This window comes from Panulirus ornatus, chromosome 7 (genome assembly GCF_036320965.1).
Source record: "Panulirus ornatus isolate Po-2019 chromosome 7, ASM3632096v1, whole genome shotgun sequence".
Lineage (NCBI taxonomy): Eukaryota > Metazoa > Arthropoda > Malacostraca > Decapoda > Palinuridae > Panulirus > Panulirus ornatus.
In genome coordinates, this window is record NC_092230.1 from 50,820,164 (window position 1) to 50,846,355 (window position 26,192).

At 40.8% G+C, this 26,192-nt stretch overlaps 1 protein-coding gene across 3 annotated transcripts in view; it reads left to right on the top strand.

Moving 5' to 3' along the window:
* The window catches only part of LOC139749639 (RUN domain-containing protein 1-like), a 250,604-nt gene that overhangs the window by 29,649 nt on the left and 194,763 nt on the right, over positions 1–26,192 (top strand). For all 3 annotated transcript variants that reach the window (XM_071663796.1, XM_071663799.1, XM_071663798.1), the window contains exons 3-4: positions 17,439–17,562; positions 21,397–21,540. In XM_071663796.1, the coding sequence (XP_071519897.1) occupies positions 17,439–17,562; positions 21,397–21,540 (268 nt within the window). The remainder of the gene's footprint in view (positions 1–17,438; positions 17,563–21,396; positions 21,541–26,192) is intronic.

Sequence of the window (26,192 nt, forward strand, 5' to 3'; positions counted from 1 at the left end):
TGTATTGTTGACTGGTTGGTAAGGTTATTTAATGTATGTATGACTCGTGGTGAAGTGCCTGAGGATTGGCGGAATGCATGCATAGTGCCATTGTACAAAGGCAAAGGGGATAAGAGTGAGTGCTGAAATTACAGAGGTATAAGTTTGTTGAGTATTCCTGGTAAATTATATGGGAGGGTATTGATTGAGAGGGTGAAGGCATGTACAGAGCATCAGATTGGGGAAGAGCAGTGTGGTTTCAGAAGTGGTAGAGGATGTGTGGATCAGGTGTTTGCTTTGAAGAATGTATGTGAGAAATACTTAGAAAAGCAAATGGATTTGTATGTAGCATTTATGGATCTGGAGAAGGCATATGATAGAGTTGTTAGAGATGCTCTGTGGAAGGTATTAAGAATATATGGTGTGGGAGGCAAGTTGTTAGAAGCAGTGAAAAGTTTTTATCGAGGATGTAAGGCATGTGTACGTGTAGGAAGAGAGGAAAGTGATTGGTTCTCAGTGAATGTAGGTTTGCGGCAGGGGTATGTGATGTCTCCATGGTTGTTTAATTTGTTTATGGATGGGGTTGTTAGGGAGGTGAATGCAAGAGTTTTGGAAAGAGGGGCAAGTATGAAGTCTGTTGGGGATGAGAGAGCTTGGGAAGTGAGTCAGTTGATGTTCGCTGATGATACAGCACTGGTGGCTGATTCATGTGATAAACTGCAGAAGCTGGTGACTGAGTTTGGTAAAGTGTGTGAAAGAAGAAAGTTAAGAGTAAATGTGAATAAGAGCAAGGTTATTAGGTACAGTAGGGTTGAGGGTCAAGTCAATTGGGAGGTGAGTTTGAATGGAGAAAAACTGGAGGAAGTGAAGTGTTTTAGATATCTGGGAGTGGATCTGGCAGCGGATGGAACCATGGAAGCGGAAGTGGATCATAGGGTGGGGGAGGGGGCGAAAATTCAGGGAGCCTTGAAGAATGTGTGGAAGTCGAGAACATTATCTCGGAAAGCAAAAATGGGTATGTTTGAAGGAATAGTGGTTCCAACAATGTTGTATGGTTGCGAGGCGTGGGCTATGGATAGAGTTGTGCGCAGGAGGTTGGATGTGCTGGAAATGAGATGTTTGAGGACAATGTGTGGTGTGAGGTGGTTTGATCGAGTAAGTAACGTAAGGGTAAGAGAGATGTGTGGAAATAAAAAGAGCGTGGTTGAGAGAGCAGAAGAGGGTGTTTTGAAATGGTTTGGGCACATGGAGAGAATGAGTGAGGAAAGATTGATCAAGAGGATATATGTGTCGGAGGTGGAGGGAACGAGGAGAAGAGGGAGACCAAATTGGAGGTGGAAAGATGGAGTGAAAAAGATTTTGTGTGATCAGGGCCTGAACATGCAGGAGGGTGAAAGGAGGTCAAGGAATAGGGTGAATTGGAGCGATGTGGTATACCAGGGTTGACATGCTGTCAGTGGATTGAATCAAGGCATGTGAAGCGTCTGGGGTAAACCATGGAAAGCTGTGTAGGTATGTATATTTGCGTGTGTGGACGTATGTATATACATGTGTATGGGGGTGGGTTGGGCCATTTCTTTCGTCTGTTTCCTTGCGCTACCTCGCAAACGCGGGAGACAGCGACAAAGCAAAATAAATAATAGAGGATGTGTGGATCAGGTGTTTGCTTTGAAGAATGTATGTGAGAAATACTTAGAAAAGCAAATGGATTTGTATGTAGCATTTATGGATCTGGAGAAGGCATATGATAGAGTTGATAGAGATGCTCTGTGGAAGGTATTAAGAATATATGGTGTGGGAGGAAAGTTGTTAGAAGCAGTGAAAAGTTTTTATCGAGGATGTAAGGCATGTGTACGTGTAGGAAGAGAGGAAAGTGATTGGTTCTCAGTGAATGTAGGTTTGCGGCAGGGGTGTGTGATGTCTCCATGGTTGTTTAATTTATTTATGGATGGGGTTGTTAGGGAGGTGAATGCAAGAGTTTTGGAAAGAGGGGCAAGTATGAAGTCTGTTGGGGATGAGAGAGCTTGGGAAGTGGGTCAGTTGTTGTTCGCTGATGATACAGCGCTGGTGGCTGATTCATGTGAGAAACTGCAGAAGCTGGTGACTGAGTTTGGTAAAGTGTGTGAAAGAAGAAAGTTAAGAGTAAATGTGAATAAGAGCAAGGTTATTAGGTACAGTAGGGTTGAGGGTCAAGTCAATTGGGAGGTGAGTTTGAATGGAGAAAAACTGGAGGAAGTGAAGTGTTTTAGATATCTGGGAGTGGATCTGGCAGCGGATGGAACCATGGAAGCGGAAGTGGATCATAGGGTGGGGGAGGGGGCGAAAATTCTGGGAGCCTTGAAGAATGTGTGGAAGTCGAGAACATTATCTCGGAAAGCAAAAATGGGTATGTTTGAAGGAATAGTGGTTCCAACAATTTTGTATGGTTGCGAGGCATGGACTATGGATAGATTTGTGTGCAGGAGGATGGATGTGCTGGAAATGAGATGTTTGAGGACAATGTGTGGTGTGAGGTGGTTTGATCGAGTAAGTAACATAAGGGTAAGAGAGATGTGTGGAAATAAAAAGAGCGTGGTTGAGAGAGCAGAAGAGGGTGTTTTGAAATGGTTTGGTCACATGGAGAGAATGAGTGAGGAAAGATTGACCAAGAGGATATATGTGTCGGAGGTGGAGTGAACGAGGAGAAGAGGGCAACCAAATTGGAGATGGAAAGATGGAGTGAAAAAGATTTTGTGTGATCGGGACCTGAACATGCAGGAGGGTGAAAGGAGGGCAAGGAATAGAGTGAATTGGAGCGATGTGGTTTACCGGGTTGACGTGCTGTCAGTGGATTGAATCAAGGCATGTGAAGCGTCTGGGGTAAACCATGGAAAGCTGTGTAGGTATGTATATTTGCGTGTGTGGACGTATGTATATACATGTGTATGGGGGTGGGTTGGGCCATTTCTTTCGTCTGTTTCCTTGTGCTACCTCGCAAACGCGGGAGACAGTGACAAAGCAAAAAAAAAAAAAAAAAAATTTTATTTATTAATTTTGCTTTGTCGCTGTCTCCCGCGTTTGCGAGGTAGCGCAAGGAAACACACGAAAGAAATGGCCCAACCCACCCCCATACACAATGTATATACATACGCGGCCACACACGCAAATATACATACCTATACATCTCAATGTACACATATATATACACACACAGACACATACATATATACCCATGCACACAATTCACACTGTCTGCCTTTATTCATTCTCATCGCCACCTCGCCACACATGGAATACCATCCCCCTCCCCCCTCATGTGTGCGAGGTAGCACTAGGAAAAGACAACAAAGGCCCCTCTCGTTCACACTCAGTCTTTAGCTGTCATGCAATAATGCCCGAAACCACAGCTCCCTTTCCACATCCAGGCCCCACACAACTTTCCATGGTTTACCCCAGACGCTTCACATGCCCTGATTTAATCCACTGACAGCACGTCAACCCCGGTATACCACATCGTTCCAATTCACTCTATTCTTTGCCCTCCTTTCACCCTCCTGCATGTTCAGGCCCCGATCACACAAAATCTTTTTCACTCCATCTTTCCACCTCCAATTTGGTCTCCCACTTCTCCTCGTTCCCTCCACCTCCGACACATATATCCTCTTGGTCAATCTTTCCTCACTCATTCTCTCCATGTGCCCAAACCATTTCAAAACACCCTCTTCTGCTCTCTCAACCACGCTCTTTTTATTTCCACACATCTCTCTTACCCTTACATTACTTACTCGATCAAACCACCTCACACCACAGATTGTCCTCAAACATCTCATATATAAATAAATATAATAGATATATATCTGCAAAGGAACAGATGAAAGAACGGCCCAACCCACGCACATACACATGTATATACATACACGTCCACACACACAAATATACATACCTATACATCTCAATGTATACATGTATATACACACACAAACATATACATATATACACATGTACATAATTCATACTGTCCGCCTTTATTCATTCCCATCGCCACCCCGCCACACATGAAATAACAACCACCTCCCCCCTCATGTGTGAGAGGTAGTGCTAGGAAAAGACAACAAATGCCACATTTGCTCACACTCAGTCTCTAGCTGTCATGTAATATTGCACCGAAACCACAGCTCACTTTCCACATCCAGGCCCCTCAGAACTTTCCATGGTTTACCCTAGATGCTTCACATGCCCTGGTTCAATCCATTGACAGCACGTCGACCTCGGTATACCACATCGTTCCAATTCATTCTATTCCTTGCATGCCTTTCACCCTCCTGTATGTTCAGGCCCCGATCACTCAAAATCTTTTTCACTCCATCTTTCCACCTCCAATTTGGTCTCCCACTTCTCCTCGTTCCTTCCACCTCTGACACATATATCCTCTTGGTCAATCTTTCCTCACTCATTCTCTCCGTGTAACCAAGCCATTTCAAAACACTCTCTTCTGCTCTCTCAACCACACTCTTTTTATTACCACACATCTCTCTTGCCCCGTTATTACTTACTCGATCAAACCACCTCACACCATAGATTGTCCTCAAACATCTCATTTCCAGCACATCCACCCTCCTCCGCACAACTCTATCTATAGCCCATGGCTCGCAACCATATCAATATTGGAACCACTATTCCTTCAAACATAGCCATTTTTGCTTTCCGAGATAATGTTCTCGACTTCCACACATTCTTAAAGGCTCCCAGAACTTTCGCCCCCTCCCCCACCTTATGATTCACCTCCGCTTCCATGGTTCCATTCGCTGCCAAATCCATTCCCAGATATCTAAAACACTTCACTTCCTCCAGTTTTTCTCTATTCAAACTTACCTCCCAGTTAACTTGTCCTTCAACCCTGCTGTACCTAATAACCTTGCTCTTATTCACATTTACTCTCAGCTTTCTTCTTCCACACACTTTACCAAACTCAGTCACCAGCTTCTGCAATTTCTCACCCGAATCAGCCACCAGCGCTGTATCATCAGGGAACAACAACTGACTCACTTTCCAATCTCTCATCCCCAACAGACTGCATACTTGCCCCTCTTCCCAAAACTCTTGCATTCACCTCTGTAACGACCCCATCCATAAACAAATCAAACAACCATGGAGATATCACACACCCCTGCCACAAACCTACATTCACTGAGAACCAATCACTTTCCTCTCTTCCTACACGTACACATGCCTTACCTCCTCGATAAAAACTTTTCACTGCTTCTAACAACTTGCCTCCCACACCATATATTCTTAATACCTTCCACAGAGCATCTCTGTTCACTCTATCATATGCCTTCTCCAGATCCATAAATGCTACATACAAATCCATTTGCTTTTCTAAGTATTTCTCACATACATTCTTCAAAGCAAACACCTGATCCACACATCCTCTACCACTTCTGAAACCACACTGCTCTTGCCCAGTGTGTTGCTCTGTACATGCCTTCACCCTCTTAATCAATACCCTCCCATATGATATCCAGGGAATACTTAACAAACTTATATCTCTGTAATTTGAGCACTCACTTTTATCCCCTTTGCCTTTGTACAGTGGCACTGTGCAAGCATTCCGCCAATCCTCAGGCACCTCACCGTGAGTCATACATACATAAAATAACCTTACCAACCAGTCAACAATACAGTCACTCCCTTTTTTAATAAATTCCACTGCAATACCATCCAAAGCTGCTGCCTTGCCGGCTTTCATCTTCTGCAAAGCTTTTACTACCTCTTCTCTGTTTACCAAATCATTTTCCCTAACCCTCTCACTTTGCACACCACCTCGACCAAAACACCCTATATCTGCCACTCTATAATCAAACACATTCAACAAACCTTCAAAATACTCACTCCATATCCTTCTCATATCACCACTACTTGTTATCACCTCCCATTAGCCCCCTTTACTGAAGTTCCCATTTGTTCCCTTGTCTTTCGCCATTTATTTACCTCCTTCCAAAATATCTTTTTATTCTCCCTAAAATATAATGATACTCTCTCACCCCAACTCTCATTTGCCCTCTTTTGCACCTCTTGCACCTTTTTCTTGACCTCCTGCCTCTTTCTTATATACATCTCCCAGTCATTTGCATTATTTCTGCAAAAATTGTCCAAATGCCCTCTCTTCTCTTTCACTAATGATCTTACTTCTTCATCCCACCACTCACTACCTTTTCTAATCTGCCCACCCCCATGCTTTTCATGCCACAAACATCTTTTGCACAAGCCATCACTTTATCCCTAAATACATCCCATTCCTCCCCCATTCCCCATACCTCCTTTGTTCTCACCTTTTTCCATTCTGTACTCAGTCTCTCCTGGTACTTCCTCACACAAGTCTCCTTCTCAAGCTCACTTACTCTCACCACTCTCTTCACCCCAACATTCTCTCTTCTTTTCTGAAAACCTCTACAAATCTTCACTTTCGCCTCCACAAGATAATGATCAGACATCCCTCCAGTTGCACTTCTCAGCAAATTAACATCCAAAAGTCTCTCTTTCGTGCGCCTATCAGTTAACATGTAATCCAATAAGGCTCTCTGGCTATCTCTCCTACTTACATACGTATACTTATGTATATCTCTCTTTTTAAACCAGGTATTCCCAATCACCAGTCCTTTTTCAGCACATAAATCTACAAGCTCTTCACCATTTCCATTTACAACACTGAACATCCCATGTACACCAGTTATTCCCTCAACTGCCACATTACTCACCTTTGCATTTAAATCACCCATCACTATAACCCGGTCTCGTGCATCAAAACTACTAACACACTCACTCAGCTGTTCCCAAAACTCTTGCCTCTCATGATCTGTCTTCTCATGCCCAGGTACATATTCTCCAATAATCACCCATCTCTCTCCATCCACTTTCAGTTTAGCCCATGTCAATCTAGAGTTTACTTTTTTACACTATCACATACTCCCACCACTCCTGTTTCAGGAGTAGAGCTACTGCTGCCCGTGCTCTTGTCCTCTCACCATCCCCTGACTTTACTACCAAGACATTGCCAAACTACTCTTCCCCTTTACCCTTGAGCTTCGTTACACTCACAGCCAAAACATCTAGGTTCCTTTCCTCAAACATACTACCTATCTCTCCTTTTTTCTCATCTTTGTTACATCCACACACATATAGACACCCCAATCTGAGCCTTCGAGGAGGATGAGCACTCCCCGCGTGACTCCTTCTGTTTCCCCTTTTAGAAAGTTAAAATACAAGGAGGGGAGGGTTTCCAGCCCCTCACTCCCGTCCCCTTCAGTTGCCTCCTACGACACGTGAGGAATGTGTGGGAAGTATTCTTTCTCCCCTATCCCCATTGAAAAATATGTGTGATTAATACTTAGAAAAGCAAATGGATTTGTATGTAGCATTTATGGATCTGGAGAAGGCATATGATAGAGTTGATAGAGATGCTTTGTGGAAGGTATCAGGGGCATATGGTATGGGAGGCAAGTTGTTAGAAGCAGTGAAAAGTTTTTATCGAGTATGTAAGGCATGTGTGCGAGTGGGAAGAGAGGAAAGTGATTGGTTCTCAGTGAATGTCAGTTTGCGGCAGGGGTTCGTGATGTCTCCATGGTTGTTTAATTTGTTTATGGATGGGGTTGTTAGGGAGGTGAATGCAAGAATTTTGGAGAGAGGGGCAAGTATGCAGTCTATTGTGGATGAGAGAGCTTGGGAAATGAGTCAGTTGTTGTTCGTTGATGATACAGCGCTGGTGGCTGATTCATGTGAGAAACTGCAGAATCTGATGACTGAGTTTGGTAAAGTGTGTGAAAGAAGAAAGCTTAGAGTAAATGTGAATAAGAGCAAGGTTATTAGGTGCAGTAGGGTTAAGGGACAAGTCAATTGGGAGATAAATTTGAATGGAGAAAGACTGGAGGAAGTGAAGTGTTTTAGATATCTGGGAGTGGATTTGGCAGCGGATGGAACCATGGAAGCAGAAGTGAGTCACAGGGTGGGGGAGGGGGCAAAAGTTCTGGGATCATTGAAAAATGTGAGGAAGTCGAGAACGTTATCTCGGAAAGCAAAAATGGGTATGTTTGAAGGAATAATGGTTCCAACAATGTTACATGGTTGCGAGGCGTGGGCTATAGATAGAGTTGTGCAGAGGAGGGTGGATGTGTTGGAAATGAGATGTTTGAGAACAGTATGTGGTGTGAGGTGGTTTGATCGAGTAAGTAATGAAAGGATAAGAGAGATGTGTGGTAATAACAAGAGTGTGGTTGAGAGAGCAGGAGAGGGTGTTTTGAAATGGTTTGGTCACATGGAGAGAATGAGTGAGGAAAGATTTACCAAGAGGATATATGTGTCGGAGGTGTAGGGAACGAGGAGAGGTGGGAGACCAAATTGGAGGTGGAAAGATGGAGTGATTGAGTGATTGGGGCCTTAACATGCAGGAGGGTGAAAGGTGTGCAAGGAATAGAGTGAATTGGAACGATGTGGTATACTGGTGTCGACATGCTGTAAATGGATTGAACCAGGGTATGTGAAGCATTTGGAGTAAACCATGGAAAGTTCTGTGGGGCCTGGATGTGGAAAGGGAGGTGTTGTTTTGGTGCATTATACATGACAGCTAGAGACTGAGTGTGAACGAGTGTGGCCTTTGTTGTCTTTTCCTAGTGGTACTTTGCAAGTATGCAGGGGGAGGGGTTGTCATTTCATGTGTGGTGGGGTGGTGATGGGAATGAATAAAGGCAACAAGTATGAATTATGTATATGTGCATATATGTATATGTCTGTGTATGTATATATATGTATACGTTGAAATGTATAGATATGTGTATGTGCGTGTGTGGATGTGTATGTATATACATGTGTATGTGGGTGGGTTGGGCCATTCTTTTGTCTGTTTCTTTGTGCTACCTCTATGCAGGAGACAGCGACAAAGTATGATAATAATAATAATAATAATAATAATAATAATAATAATAATGATAATAAGTATAGTTATAGTTTTTTTTTTTTTTTTTTTTTTTTTTTCCAAAAGAGGGAACAGAGAAGGGGCCCAGGTGAGGATATTCCCTCAAGGGCCCAGTCCTCTGTTCTCAACGCTACCTCGCTAATGCGGGAAATGGTGAATAGTATGAAAGAAAGAAAGAAAAATAATAATAATAATAATAATAATAATAATAATAATAATAATAACAATAACATACTCAACTTATACCTCTTATACCTCTGGTAAATTATATGGGAGGGTATTGATTGAGAGGGTGAGGGCATGTACAGAGCATCAGATTGGGGAAGAGCAGTGTGGTTTCAGAAGTGGTAGAGGATGTGTGGATCAGGTGTTTGCTTTGAAGAATGTATGTGAGAAATACTTAGAAAAGCAAATGGATTTGTATGTAGCATTTATGGATCTGGAGAAGGCATATGATAGAGTTGATAGAGATGCTCTGTGGAAGGTATTAAGAATATATGGTGTGGGAGGAAAGTTGTTAGAAGCAGTGAAAAGTTTTTATCGAGGATGTAAGGCATGTGTACGTGTAGGAAGAGAGGAAAGTGATTGGTTCTCAGTGAATGTAGGTTTGCGGCAGGGGTGTGTGATGTCTCCATGGTTGTTTAATTTGTGTATGGATGGGGTTGTTAGGGAGGTAAATGCAAGAGTTTTGGAAAGAGGGGCAAGTATGAAGTCTGTTGGGGATGAGAGAGCTTGGGAAGTGAGTCAGTTGTTGTTCGCTGATGATACAGCGCTGGTGGCTGATTCATGTGAGAAACTGCAGAAGCTGGTGACTGAGTTTGGTAAAGTGTGTGGAAGAAGAAAGTTAAGAGTAAATGTGAATAAGAGCAAGGTTATTAGGTACAGTAGGGTTGAGGGTCAAGTCAATTGGGAGGTGAGTTTGAATGGAGAAAAACTGGAGGAAGTGAAGTGTTTTAGATATCTGGGAGTGGATCTGGCAGCGGATGGAACCATGGAAGCGGAAGTGGATCATAGGGTGGGGGAGGGGGCGAAAATTCTGGGGGCCTTGAAGAATGTGTGGAAGTCGAGAACATTATCTCGGAAAGCAAAAATGGGTATGTTTGAAGGAATAGTGGTTCCAGCAATATTGTATGGTTGCGAGGCGTGGGCTATGGATAGAGTTGTGCGCAGGAGGATGGATGTGCTGGAAATGAGATGTTTGAGGACAGTGTGTGGTGTGAGGTGGTTTGATCGAGTGAGTAACGTAAGGGTAAGAGAGATGTGTGGAAATAAAAAGAGCGTGGTTGAGAGAGCAGAAGAGGGTGTTTTGAAGTGGTTTGGGCACATGGAGAGAATGAGTGAGGAAAGATTGACCAAGAGGATATATGTGTCGGAGGTGGAGGGAACGAGGAGAAGAGGGAGACCAAATTGGAGGTGGAAAGATGGAGTGAAAAAGATTTTGTGTGATCGGGGCCTGAACATGCAGGAGGGTGAAAGGAGGGCAAGGAATAGAGTGAATTGGAGCGATGTGGTATACCGGGGTTGACGTGCTGTCAGTGGATTGAATCAAGGCATGTGAAGCGTCTGGGGTAAACCATGGAAAGCTGTGTAGGTATGTATATTTGCGTGTGTGGACGTATGTATATACATGTGTATGGGGGGGGGTTGGGCCATTTCTTTCGTCTGTTTCCTTGCGCTACCTCGCAAACGCGGGAGACAGCGACAAAGTATAAAAAAAAAAAAATAAAAAAAATAATAACATATATACGTATGTACATATTCATATTTGCTTGCCTTCATGCATTTCTGGTGCCACCCTGCCCCATGGAAAACAGCATCGCTGCCCCCTGCTTCTGCGAGGTAGAGCCAGGAAAACAGACAAAAATCCCACATTTTTATAGGAGGGTATTGATTGAGTGGGTGAAGGCACATACAAAGCATCAGATTGGGGAAGAGCACTGTGGTTTCAGAAGTGGTAGAGGATGTGTGGATCAGGTGTTTGCTTTGAAGGATGTGTGTTAGAAATACTTGAAAAAATAGATGGATTTGTATATAGCATTTATGGATCTGGAGAAGGCATATGATAGGGTTAATAGAGATGCTTTGTGAAAGGTGTTAAGAATATATAATGTGGCAGGAAAGCTCCTAGAAGCAGTGAAAAGTTTTTATCAAGGGTTTGATGCTTGTGTAGGAATTGTAATTGAGGAGAGTGAATTGTTCCATGTCAAGGTCAGTCTGCAGCAGGGTTGTGTGATGTCACCATGGTTGTTCAATTTAGTTACAGATGGGATAGTGAGAGAGATTTTAAAATGAGCGAAGGCTGACTGTTTAGTGTGTAGGGGTTTATGGGGTGTGGGAAGTGAGTTAATTGTTGTTTGGTGATGATAGGGCACTGATAGCAGATATGAATGTGAAACTGCAGAAGGCGGTGACTTTTTTTGGAAGGGTGTGTGAAAGGAGAAAGTTGTGAGTGAATGTGAATAAAAGCAAGGTTATTAGCTTTAGCAGGGTTAAGGAACAGGTTAGCTGAGGTGTGATTTTGATGAGAGGAAAATTGGAGGAAAGTGAAGTGTTATAGATCTTTGTGAGTAGACATGGCAGTGAAGGGAAGAATTAATCATATGGTAGGGAAAGGGGTGAAGGTTCTGGGAATGCTGAAGAATGTGTGGAAAGAGAGGACTTTATCTGGGAGGGTAAAAATGGGTATGCTTGAAGGAACAGTAGTCCCAATAATATTATGTGGATTAGAGGCATAGGCAATACATAAGGCTCTGCAGTGGAGGGTAGATGTGTTGGAAATAAAATGTTTGAGGACAGGACGTGGTGTAAGGCAGTTTGATCAAGTAAGAAGTGAACACGTAAGAGAGATGTGTTTTAAAGAAAGATGTGTTTCAGAGAGTAGAAGAAGGTGTACTGAAATGGTTTGGACATATGGAGGCAAGTTTTTTGGGAGCAGCTGAATGAGTGTGTTAGTGGTTTTGATGCACGAGACCGGGTTATAGTGATGGGTGATTTGAATGCAAAGGTGAGTAATGTGGCAGTTGAGGAAATAATTGGTATACATAGGGTGTTCAGTGTTGTAAATGGAAATGGTGAAGAGCTTGTAGATTTATGTGCTGAAAAAGGACTGATGATTGGGAATACCTGGTTTAAAAAGCGAGATATACATAAGTATACTTATGTAAGTAGGAGAGATGGCCAGAGAGAGTTATTGGATTACATGTTAATTGACAGGCGCGCGAAAGAGAGACTTTTGGATGTTAATGTGCTGAGAGGTGCAACTGGAGGGATGTCCGATCATTATCTTGTGGAGGCTAAGGTGAAGATTTGTATGGGTTTTCAGAAAAGAAGAGTGAATGTTGGGGTGAAGAGGGTGGTGAGAGTAAGTGTGCTTGGGAAGGAGAATTGTGTGAGGAAGTACCAGGAGAGACTGAGTACAGAATGGAAAAAGGTGAGAACAATGGAAGTAAGGGGAGTGGGGGAGGAATGGGATGTATTTAGGGAATCAGTGATGGATTGCACAAAAGATGCTTGTGGCATGAGAAGAGTGGGAGATGGGTTGATTAGAAAGGGTAGTGAGTGGTGGGATGAAGAAGTAAGAGTATTAGTGAAAGAGAAGAGAGAGGCATTTGGACGATTTTTGCAGGGAAAAAATGCAATTGAGTGGGAGATGTATAAAAGAAAGAGACAGGAGGTCAAGAGAAAGGTGCAAGAGGTGAAAAAGAGGGCAAATGAGAGTTGGGGTGAGAGAGTATCATTAAATTTTAGGGAGAATAAAAAGATGTTCTGGAAGGAGGTAAATAAAGTGCGTAAGACAAGGGAGCAAATGGGAACTTCAGTGAAGGGCGCAAATGGGGAGGTGATAACAAGTAGTGGTGATGTGAGAAGGAGATGGAGTGAGTATTTTGAAGGTTTGTTGAATGTGTTTAATGATAGAGTGGCAGATATAGGGTGTTTTGGTCGAGGTGGTGTGCAAAGTGAGAGGGTTAGGGAAAATGATTTGGTAAACAGAGAAGAGGTAGTAAAAGCTTTGCGGAAGATGAAAGCCGGCAAGGCAGCAGGTTTGGATGGTATTGCAGTGGAATTTATTAAAAAAGGGGGTGACTGTATTGTTGACTGGTTGGTAAGGTTATTTAATGTATGTATGACTCATGGTGAGGTGCCTGAGGATTGGCGGAATGCGTGCATAGTGCCATTGTACAAAGGCAAAGGGGATAAGAGTGAGTGCTCAAATTACAGAGGTATAAGTTTGTTGAGTATTCCTGGTAAATTATATGGGAGGGTATTGATTGAGAGGGTGAAGGCATGTACAGAGCATCAGATTGGGGAAGAGCAGTGTGGTTTCAGAAGTGGTAGAGGATGTGTGGATCAGGTGTTTGCTTTGAAGAATGTATGTGAGAAATACTTAGAAAAGCAAATGGATTTGTATATAGCATTTATGGATCTGGAGAAGGCATATGATAGAGTTGATAGAGATGCTCTGTGGAAGGTATTAAGAATATATGGTGTGGGAGGAAAGTTGTTGGAAGCAGTGAAAAGTTTTTATCGAGGATGTAAGGCATGTGTACGTGTAGGAAGAGAGGAAAGTGATTGGTTCTCAGTGAATGTAGGTTTGCAGCAGGGGTGTGTGATGTCTCCATGGTTGTTTAATTTGTTTATGGATGGGGTTGTTGTGGAGGTGAATGCAAGAGTTTTGGAAAGAGGGGCAAGTATGAAGTCTATTGGGGATGAGAGAGCTTGGGAAGTGAGTCAGTTGTTGTTCGCTGATGATACAGCGCTGGTGGCTGATTCATGTGAGAAACTGCAGAAGCTGGTGACTGAGTTTGGTAAAGTGTGTGAAAGAAGAAAGTTAAGAGTAAATGTGAATAAGAGCAAGGTTATTAGGTACAGTAGGGTTGAGGGTCAAGTCAATTGGGAGGTGAGTTTGAATGGAGAAAAACTGGAGGAAGTGAAGTGTTTTAGATATCTGGGAGTGGATCTGGCAGCGGATGGAACCATGGAAGCAGAAGTGGATCATAGGGTGGGGGAGGGGGCGAAAATTCTGGGAGCCTTGAAGAATATGTGGAAGTCGAGAACATTATCTCGGAAAGCAAAAATGGGTATGTTTGAAGGAATAGTGGTTCCAACAATGTTGTATGGTTGCGAGGCGTGGGCTATGGATAGAGTTGTGCGCAGGAGGATGGATGTGCTGGAAATGAGATGTTTGAGGACAATGTGTGGTGTGAGGTGGTTTGATCGAGTAAGTAACGTAAGGGTAAGAGAGATGTGTGGAAATAAAAAGAGCGTGGTTGAGAGAGCAGAAGAGGGTGTTTTGAAATGGTTTGGGCACATGGAGAGAATGAGTGAGGAAAGATTTACCAAGAGGATATATGTGTCGGAGGTGGAGGGAACGAGGAGAAGAGGGAGACCAAATTGGAGGTGGAAAGATGGAGTGAAAAAGATTTTGTGTGATCGGGGCCTGAACATGCAGGAGGGTGAAAGGAGGGCAAGGAATAGAGTGAATTGGAGCGATGTGGTATACTGGGGTTGACGTGCTGTCAGTGGATTGAATCAGGGCATGTGAAGCGTCTGGGGTAAACCATGGAAAGCTGTGTAGGTATGTATATTTGCGTGTGTGGACGTATTTATATACATGTGTATGGGGGTGGGTTGGGCCATTTCTTTCGTCTGTTTCCTTGCGCTACCTCACAAACGCAGGAGACAGCGACAAAGCAAAAAAAAAAAAAAAAAAAATATGGAGTGAATGAGTTAGGAAAGGTTGACAGTGAGGATATCTGTATTAGAAGTGAAGGGAATGAGGAGAATGGAGAAACCAAATTGGAGATGGAAGGATGTAGTGAAAAAGATGATGAGTGATTGGGTCATGAACATGTACGAGGGTGAAAGGCGTGTGCATTGTGAAATGAATCTGAATGATTTGGTATACTGGGGACAACTTGCTGTCTTTGGACTGAACCAGGGCATGTGAAATGTCTGAGGTAAACCAAATAAAGGTCTGTAGGGCCTGGCTGTGGATAGGGAGCTGTGCATTGCACATAACAGCTAGAGAATGGATGTAACTGGATGTGGCCTTTCCTCCTTTGTTCCTGGCACTATCTCACTAATACAAGAAATGGCTATCAAGTATAACAAAATAGAAAATGGAAAAATAAGTTACTTATACAATGAAGTAAATGTCAGTATGATGCATTTAATGCCAAAAATGATAATAGTAACCATAAGGAGTTTTATAATTAGAAACAAGAGAGTCATTAGCAGGTCACTGACTCAATATTTTTTGAATAACAGTCTCTCGGTTTAAGATGATAAAGCCATTGGCAAAGATCTTAATTGTTATTTATGACTGAAGACAGGGCTTGTATTCCAAATCCAGTTTCATTGCTAATAGAAAACATTCTTCAACACATTGACATAAAAGTTGAAGATGTACTAGATAAAGAGAGCAGCAGGCCTCTTATCCATTGACAGCGAAAGAGGCAAAAAATGTGAATGTTAAAAGCAGGCATTTTATCCAGTGACAGTGAAAGAGGCAAAGAATGTGAATATTAAACTGTATTCTTCTCTTTTCTGTAAGGCACTTGCTATGTGGAAAGTGCCTCTTTGCTATGTGGAAAGTTCCAGAGGCATTGAAGTTTGCCAGTGTAACACCAGTATTAAAAAAAAGCTACTGTAAGTCACTGCCTAGAAATTATCTTCCACTTGCTTAATATATATGATTGAAAAACTAATGGAAATTCATCCTTGACAAACTTGTTAACTATTTAGAAGACCAGTGCTTGATAAATGATTCTCAACATGGTTTTGACAGAATCATTCATAGCTGACAAATTTGCTTGATTTTGATGGCAATAATCAAAATGTATGATAAAAGTAAAGCAGATGATGTCATCTATGTTATCTATTTAGATTTCAAAAAGCATTCAGTAAAGTTCCACATTGAAGGTTACTTGCAAAAGTTGTCACATGGTATTGGTGGGGTTCTACTTTAGGTGTTGGGGCTATAAACAAAGACTACATAGGACCCCACTTTATGGAAGAGGTGAAAAAGTGTCTGTATTGCAAATTTTCATTATGCATACCATTTTTTTCATATACTCCGATGTTATAAGTGCAGATGTGTTCTGGAAATTTTTTTGGTCAGCAGAAGCATTAGAAAATAACTTTTGAATGGAGAAGTGGAGAAGTCCATTTTCAGACTCACATTAAGTATGATTTAGATAGTTTTGTAATTTGACGCTCCACAAATAATAGTAGGAACACAAAATTATGTAAATTTCACCGAGATGTTGCTGATTGGGGCATGAGGTGTTAGTAGAAGTGGGCTGGTTTATTTTGAAGGCTTATTGATATTTTACTGCATTTCTCATTTGAATTGACAGAACTGTACTTCGGAAAACAACAGGTCAGTACCATTGGAGGAAGCAGTGTTCTTAGGCTTGTAGTAAAGATGGTGCTCACAGCTCCACAGGGAACAAGTGTGTGATGACTGATGTGTGAATTAACAGGTATTGTAATGTATAAGATGATAAGACATACCCTGTGTTTATCTTCGAAAGGTTACTGAAATTTTACTGTAATGTTAGTGAAACATTGCTTGTTTTGGTTATTGATGGAGAACTGTACTTCAGGAAAATAACAGGCCCATATCTGGGGAGGAAAATATTCCTGTTGGGCAAGCATTCTTTCCATAAAACTATGCTATCTTTCGCTTGGGTAATTATTCCTCTGTAGAAAGTTGTTGATTTGCTGTCTAATTATTTTTTCCAGAACCATACAGACCACATTTACCCTGGTCTCTATACTTATTGATAGTTATGACTTTTGCCTTTCCATGCCTTAGGTGCTTTTCTTCAGTAACATCCTGATCAGTATTTCAAGGGGTTTTTCTAATGTGTCTGCACATATCTTTAACGCCTGTGGTGAAATTTGACGAGGACCTTGAGTTGTGTGTGGGTCAAGACCTTATAGTTTTCTGTCAATATTGGCATGTGTGGATGGTGCTGATGTCAGATAGGTGGAGATCAAGAAGGATACAGAAGGATGGACTATGGGGGCTTTGGTTAATGAGGGCCAGAACATTCAAGAGGATGAGAGACATGGTTGGGATGGAATGAATTGGGTTGATATTGTATATGGAGGGTGACATGTTGTCACTGTACTGAACCAATGCATTTGAAGCAGTCAGGGGAAACAAGTTTCTGGAAAGTGGGCTCTGCTTTCAGTGGTTTTGGTACAATGTACAGTACATGACTGCTAGAGTGGATGTGTGTCGATAAGGCTGTTTTTTTGTTCCTGATTCTTCTTCACTTGGGGGAAGAAGCATATGTGTGTATAGAAAAGGAAAACTGTTTACTTAACTTGATTATAACTCCTGTAAACAACAAAGCACTTTAATTTAGAGTTATTGGTGAACAGAATATCAAATTCTCTAATATCACCATTATGATATTAAGAAACTTGAAATGTGTGACTCAGTAATCATGACATCATTTGGTAAACCATAATGAGATATAAAATATTCCATATTTTACAGGAACAGAGAATATCATAGGAGGGGGTTTGGGGTTGGTGGGGAGGAAGAACGACTGCAGCAGTTGGAAGAAGAACAAGAGCAGCTTAACAACTCACTCATGGCTCTTACATCTCATTTTGCACAGGTATTTTCTTAAAGAGTGTATATAATACAATACAGTTTTAATTTTCCTTTAAATGATGTAGACTACAAGGTACCTTTTTATTTTAAGTAGTCCAATTTCTATTACCTGTTGATGGAATGATTGTCGTTTTGCTTTTTATTCCCGTATGAACAAAATATTTACTAGATATACTTTATTAGAATCATGTATACAGATATATTACTAGTGGCAATAAACTTCAGCTAAGCATTCAACACTATCCTTGACACATCCTCCCATTAAAAATAGTGGACATCATCTTTTACAACATTGACAAAAAGTGGTTGGCCAGTTTCATAGTTTGTTGTCATTGTAATGTCACTGATAATGGCTTCACCTTTAAACCATTTAAATTCTACAATAAAGTTCCCCATGGAGCAGTTTTTTCTCCAACCCTCCTCAGTATCTGTCTTTCTATCTGTCTAGTTATATCTTTGATGCCTGTTCCTACTGAAACTCCCTTAGAGGGGTAAGAAATGACAAAGTAAGAGAAATATAGGATAATAAAAAGTGTGTGGTTGAGAGAGAGCATAAGAGGTCATGTTGAAATGGTTTGGACATATAGAGAGAATGAATGAAGAGAGGTTGACAGAGAATATGTGTCAGAAATGGAGGGAACAGAGAGAACTGGGAGAACCTGGAGACCAGTTTGGAAATTACAGGGAGGGGCTCTGGATTAGTAAGAACATCAGGGGGTGAAGAAAAGTTAAAGTAATCCAAGGTGGAATTAGAGGAGAAATGGGAGCCAAAGATAGTTTATGGGAGAGACAGCTATAGTACTGTCAAAATGGAAAAGAGATGGAAAGGTACAGTGACAGGTACAGTGCCCCTAGCTAAAGGTTAATGTACCTGCAGTGATTATGGACAGTAATAAATGCTGAGTGGGAGTCAGAGAATCGATAGTTTTTCCAAGCTGGTTAATCCTGATCCCTTGCTTGAATGGCCTCAGAACAGAAATAGCTGAATCTTGGAGTGGCAGAAAAGGTTATCTTGGAGAAGGAGGGGATAAATGATTTCATTCCTGCAGCAATAACCCCTGCTATGCTTTTGGGAGAGAGAGAAGCATCACTGTATAAGAGACAGTAATTTACTGAAGAAAAGTCAGGAAAGAATTTTCTTAGGAAAGTCAGGAAAGAATTTTCTTAAGTTATATGAATCAACTTTGTTGAAGTGCCAGTATTATTTGAGGTCCTTGGAAGGATTCGCTGGAGCAAAAGATGCCATTAAGGTAGATACTTTTATGAGAGTGAGATCAGGTGAATCAGTTGGGAGTAAGATTGTGTAGTCACAGTGAGATGGATTAGAGATGAAAAACAGACCCAAAATATAAGGAGAGTGGTTACTTGTTTACAGTTTTCTTTCTTATAGATAGGTATGATTTTTTCCTTTTCCCCTCCCTTAGCACTTTACTTTTCTCTGACGACATCTTCAAAAGTATTTCAAGAGGTTTGTCTTGTGTATCTGCACACATCTTCAGCATATTTAGTGAAATTTCATCATTAGCCTTGTGTGCACTTCAGCATATTTAGTGAAATTTCATCATTAGCCTTGTGTGCACACATCTTTAGCATATTTAGTGAAATTTCATCATTACCTTGGTATGCACTTACCTTTGCATATTTGTTGAAATTTCATCATTAACCTAGGAAAGGTCTTAATATTTTATCAATATCTTGTTTAGATATCTCAACATATTTTAGAACCTTCTCTCTTCTCCATCTCTGGTGTTGAGGCTGTAGAGTCATCTAGTGTGTAAATGACTTTTGAACATCTTATTCAGTAACTTGTGTATCTTTACATCATCTTTCTCTAAGTCCCCCAGCCTGATTAGGTGCTCTTAGAATGAGATTTTTTTTATGATGGATTTATGGAAAAGTTTTGGATTTTCTCCTGCATTGTTCACAATATTCTTTTCAAACTTTCTTTGTTCAGCTGTTGTTACTCTGCTGTATTCATTCCATGCTCTCTTATTTCAAGCAAAATCTGGCTGTCAGGAGTATCACTTTCATTTTGAAGCTCCTTTGCTTTTTGACATCTTGTTAAGCCTTTCTTCCCTCTTTCTTAACATTCCCCTCATATTTAAGGCTAGAGGTGTCCATATTCCTACTCTTTCACAGTAAATTGCACAGAACCTCTATTCACAGTGCCATGGTTCTTGGCTATTGAACTCTATTTCTCACTCTGTATGTGTAGATGATGCCAGGCTTTGCTTGCATGAGCTTGGATTGCAGAGGAGAGGCCACCTTTGATGAGAATGTATGATCATCTGTTGTTGAAGTGGAGTACAGTCTTCTCGGAGAAGTTCTGTCTCAGGGGTGTCTATCATTTCCTGCCTTATGGAGGTAGTGCAATCTTGGAACTGCAGGAGCTCCAGGAAAAGGGGCCATGGGGTGATTATGGATTATTAGAATAGATATAGACAGTGGAGAAAAAGAAAGTTTAGCTAGAAGCACTGCCGATTGTACCAGTGATAAGATTAAAGGAAGCTGAGGAGACTATTAAAGATTGTAATTGGGTGGAAGAGAACGAGTGGAGTTTGACAGGTATGAATTTGATCAAATGAATTACAAAAATATGGTATTGACACCCAACAAGGGGCCGACAGAGAGAGATAGAAAGTGAAGAAAACATCAAAGGCGTATGTATGTGAGTTATCATGAGTGAGACACCAGTTCAAAAACATTTTACGAAGTAATGAATAGGATGAAATGTTTCAGTATTAGAGATAGAAAGTTGATCATAGGAATGCTGTGTTCTTATAAGAAGCCAAATTAATACTGCTACATTGTATGGCTGAACAAGCTGAAAGAAGTAAATTAAGATTGAGAAATACTTTACAAAAAACTGAGGGGACAGAACACCTGAATTGATAAGAACTGAAAGAGTTGCATATGCTAATCTATGCATGGCAGCAAGTAGAACAAAATCCAAATGTATTAGAGTTGAAAACTTCACATATGTGAAGAGAAAGGGTGATTAAACTTGTAAGATTTCTTGGGAATATCCCAAAAAGATACTGAACAAAAATACATGAATGCCCTGTTTGAAAGATGGAAAGGTTATTCAGTTTGAAATAATGAATGCTTCAGGAGTAAGCATGTTATCCTTCAAAATATAAATAGGCAAATTTTTTTATTGGACTACCAGATTTACCAAGAATTATTAATCGCACAGGAAGTGTGGGATAGGGATAGGGGAGAAAAGAATACTTCCCACTCATTCCCTGCGTGTCATAGAAGGCGACTAAAGGAGGAGGGAGCGGGGGGCTGGAAATCATCCCCTCTCGTTTTTTTTTTTTTCAATTTTCCAAAAGAAGGAACAGAGGAGGGGGCCAGATGAGAATAGTCCCTCAAAGGCCCAGTCCTCTGTTCTTAACGCTACCTCACTAATGTGGGAAATGGTGAATAGTCTGAAAGAAAGAAAGAAAGGAAGTGTAACAATAGAGGAAAAGAGCCTTAGCCTTGCCTTAGGCAAAATCGTATTATAGGTACTCAAAGATAGGTACAGATTTTCTTTTTCTCCCTTTTTCTTATTTGTTCAAGGCCAAGCTTTGGTGAGGGCTTGTCCTGGATATGATATTTCATAAAAAAAGGAAAAATCTCAGGAAAGCATTTTCATATTGTATGAAAACACGCTTTATGATTTGATTTGATTTAATTTTTAGACATAAGTCCCTAAGTAATGGATTAGATATAAAGAGCATATTAAATGTACCATATCTGAAATATCTTGTGTGATTCTTAACCTGAATGGAACTTTTTTTAAGAATACTTTTTAAGGTATGCTCTCATTAAATGCTTTAATTTTGATTCACAGGTTCAGTTTCGATTGAAGCAAATTGTAGATGCTTCACCTGAAGAAAAAGAGATTTTGCTTCAACAGCTGGAGGAGTTTGCCAACAGAGGTATTCCTGACATTCGTGATTTCACCATACATAGGAAGTCTGCTCTCAGTGAACATGTAAGTTGATCTAATGAGTAATGATGGGGTAAGAGAGGGGTGTGGTAATAAGAAAAATGTGGTTGAAAGAAGGTGTGCTGAAATGGTTTGTACATATGGAGGGAATGAATGGGAAGTTGACAAAGAGGATTTATGTTTAGAAGTGGAGAAGGAAAAGGAGGGGACTAAACTGAAGATAGGTGGTTGGAATGAATAAGACTGTTCAGTGCTCAAGGCCTGAACATGCAGGAGAGTGGAAGGCATGCTTGGGATAGAGTGAATAGGAGCAGTGTAGTGTACATGAAGTGACTTGCTGTTTACAGAATGAATTAGGGAGTATGAAGTAGCTTGGGGAAACCATGGAAAGGTATGTGGGGCCTAGTTGTGGATAGGTGATTGATTTTAGTGCAATACACTTGACACCTAGAGAGTGGATGTGAGTAAATGAGGACTTTTCCTTTTCTGTTCCTGGTGCTTCCTTGCTAATGCGGGGAATGACAAAGAGGTATGAAAGAATTTTTCAAATGAAACTGACAGTAGTCAAACTTCTCATGATACTACTAAGGCAGAGCATAGACCAATCATGTATGACAAATACACACAGAATGACACATAACACCAGTTCCAAGCTAATTCTAAAACAGTTTAAATCTGTTTAACATCTCATATAATCAAAATATTTTAAGTGGTGATAGATACATAGTGGAGTGCCTTATGAAGAATAGATTAATTGAGTAAGGACAGCACAAATTTGTACCAGGTAAAAGCAAACAAACACTTTTTAATGCATTATAACAACTTGAAACTTTAACACAAGGGAAGAGAATGGACACTTTTATAAGATTTTGCAAGAGCATTTAACAAAGTGAATTATGGAGTGCTATTAGAAAACAGTGCAAAACAAAACATCAAAGGCAAACAAGGAATGTGGATGAAGGAGTTTCTTAACCAACAGAAAATTCACTGTTGTGGCAAATGGAACTATGTTTGATGAAAATTTTCTTTCCAGTGTACCTTAAAGAACAGTATTAGCCATAATACTCTTTGTGATCATGGTATCAAATATAGATAAGGATGTAAGATATAATATGAACTGGAATTTAGTAGATGATACAAGAGTAAGTAGAATTATATGCAAAGAAGAATATTAATAGAACTACACGGAGACCTGGATGATATACACAAATGGGCAGAGAAGTTAATGGAATTTAATGAGGAGAGATTTGAACAAATGAGTTTTGGAGCAATTAACAGATACTCAGTGTATTCACACAAAGATCAAGTAGAGAAAAAAATAGTAAGTAAAGAAACTGTCTAAGACTTGAGAGTTACTGTAAATGTAAAACTTGAATTTAAGGAGCATATCAGTAAAACATGAATTTAAGGAGCATATCAGTGAGATAGTGCTTTCAAGATAAATGATGAGTAGTATGATAAAGAGAACTTTCACAAGAAACTGAAAGCTGATGATGAAATGTTCAGTGTATTTGTAAGAAGTAGATTAGAATATTGTTGTATTGTGTAGTCACCATTGAAACAGATGGAAATAAACAAGATAGAAAGAATGCAGAAATGCCACCTTGTAAAACAGAGGGACTAGAGAACATGCATTATCGCACTAGACTGCAAGAGCTTAAACTGTACAGTTTTGAAGGAGGTATGCTTGACGTCAAAAAAGAAGTTGTTTTTGGAAATATTCTGAAAAGATATTGTATGAAAACACACGGATTTTTAGCCAAGAAACTTGAAAGATTGTTCAGTGCAATTTCAGGAGAAATTAAAAACACATGGAGCTACTACAGAAGCATTTAGAAAATTAGATTTAAGCAAGACATGTAATGAGTACTACTTACTAGCCCTGCCTCTCCAGAAAAACTTAGTTATAGGTACTCATATATAGCTACTCAAAGCACGAAGATTTAGAGAGGAATTTACTATGGATGGTTAGTCAGCTGGGCTTCTGTATACAAATACTGAGTGTAGTGTTACTCACTGAAGGCCACTTGCACTTAGGTATGATGGACTTTTCAAGGATTTGGGGGTGTACCATATTGTCGTAGTAGAGGGATCAGTTTTTCTGAATCTGTGGGGTAAACTTTTGTGCTATCGTTAATGGAAGTACTGTAAGTTTGAGATTGGTTATATTCAGATGATGCAATCCATCTATCTATCTCTGTCTCTGATGCCTGTTCCTCCTAGAACTTCCTCAAGAGGGTGGCCATGGTAATAGTTTCTCCATAACTAAGGAACTCCAGTGTCACTTTTTATCCAATAGTGCCTCGTCCTTAACAGGCCACTGGCTGAGGATAACTCTAGTGCAGTGTTTGCAGAGGCTCCTACCTAAAGTTCCAACTGACTTCTTTTACCTAATGCTCCTACCTAATGTTCCTACCACAACTTCTACCTAATCTTTCTGCTGAATGATCCTACCTAAATGTTCCTACGTTTTGCTTTTATCTATTGCTCCTACCATTTACCAAGTGGCAAGGCTAGCATATAGTGCTCACCTCTGGAAAAATCTAGAGTTACAAAGACTGGGCTGTGGGAGGAGGTATTGATTGAGGGGGTGAAGGCATGTCCAGAGCATCAGATTGGGGGAGAGCAGTGTGGTTTCAGAAGTGGTAGAGGATGTGTGGATCAGGTGTTTGCTTTGAAGAATGTGTGAAAAATTATTAGAAAAACAGATGGATTTGTATGTGGCATTTATGGATCTGGAGAAGACATATGGTAAGGTTGATAGAGATGCTTTGTTGAAGGTCTTAAGAGTATATGGTGTGGGAGGTAAGCTGTGAGAAGCAGTGAAAGGTTTTTACCAAGGATGTAAGGTATGTGTTTGATTAGGAAGAGAGGAGATTAATTGGTTCCCAGTGAAGGTCGGTCTATGGCAGAGGTGTGTGATGTCCCCTTGGTTGTTTAATTTGTTTATAGTGGAGTGGTTAGGGAGGTAAATGCAAGACTTTTAGAGAGAGGGGCAAGTATTCAGTCTGTTGTGGATGAGAGGGCCTAGAGAGTAAGTCAGTTGTTGTTTGCCAGTGATACAGCTTTAGTGGCTGATTCAAGTGAGCAACTGCAGAAATTGGTGACTGAGTTTGGAGAAGTGTGTGAAAGGAGAAAGTTAAGAGCACATGTGAATAAGAGCAAGGTTATTAGGTTCAGTAGGGTTGAGGGACAAATTAATTGGGATTAAGTTTGAATGGAGAAAAACTGGAGGAAGAGAAGTGTTTTGGTTATCTGGGAGTGGACTTAGTAGCAAATGGAACCATGGAAACAGAAGTGAATCACTGGGTAGGGGAGGGGCGAAGGTTCTGGGAGTGATAAAGAATGTGTGGAAGTCAAGAACATTATCTTAGAGAGTAAGAATGGGTATGTTTGAAGGAATAGTAGTTTCAACAATATTATATGGTTGTGAGGCATGGGCTATAGATAGGGTTGTACAGAGGAGGGTGAATGTGTTGGAAATTAAATGTTTGAGGTTAGTATGTGGTGTGAGGTGGTTTGATCAAGTAAGTAATGAAATTGTAAGAGAGATGTGTGGAAATAGAAAGAGTGCAGTTGAGAGAGCAGAAGAGGATGTGTTGAAATGGTATGGACATATGGAAAGAATGAGTGAGGAAAGATTGACAAAGAGGACATATGTGTCAAAGGTGGAGGGAACAAGGAGAAGTGGGGACCAAATTGGATGTGGAAGGATGGAGTGAAAAAGATTTTGAGTGATCTGGGCCTGAACATACAGGAGAGTGAGAGGTGTACAAGGAATAGAGTGAATTGGAACAATGTGGTATACCGGGGTTGACATGCTGTCAATGGACTGAACCAGGGCAGGTGAAACATCTGGGTTAAACCATGGAAAGGTCTGTGGGGCCTGGATGGGGATAGGGAGCTGTAGTTTTGGTGCATTACATATGACAGCTAGAGACTGAGTGTGAACGAATGTGGCCTTTTTTGTCTGTTTTCCTGGTGCTACCTTGCCGAAGCAGGTGGTAGTGATGCTTTTTTCTGTGGGGCAGGGTAGTGCCAGGAATGGATGAAGGGTAGCAAGTATGAATATGTACACATGTATACATTTATATGACTGAGTATGTATACATATGTATATGTGTATATGTTGATATGTATATGTTTGTATATGTGTATGTATTGGTGTTTATGTGTATCTATATATTTTTTGTAATGAAAAAAAATGTGTGTATAACTATATGGGCCATACTTTGTCTATTTCCTGGTGCTACCTTGCTGATGCAGAAAGTGGCAATCATGCAAAATGAAATAAAATTTCTCTGTCTCTCTCTGTCTGTCTCTCTCTCTGTCTGTCTGTCTGTCTGTCTGTCTGTCTGTCTGTCTGTCTTGTCTTGTCTTGTCTTGTCTTGTCTTTCTGTCTGTCTGTCTGTCTCTCTCTCTGTCTGTCTGTCTCTCTGTCTCTCTGTCTCTGTCTCTCTGTCTGTCTGTCTCTCTCTCTCTCTCTCTCTCTCTCTCTCTCTCTCTCTCTCTCTCTCTCAATATCCAGATGGGCAATACTGGTAATATACTTCCCTGGTTGTTGGCTCCCTACCAGTTACTATCTACCAGGTGATGCAGCGAAAGGATTAAAAGAATGCTGATCACCACTTGAAGTTAGCATTAGTTCTTGACTTATTTTGAATCTATTTGGGTATTGATGGTTGAGTGATTGTCTT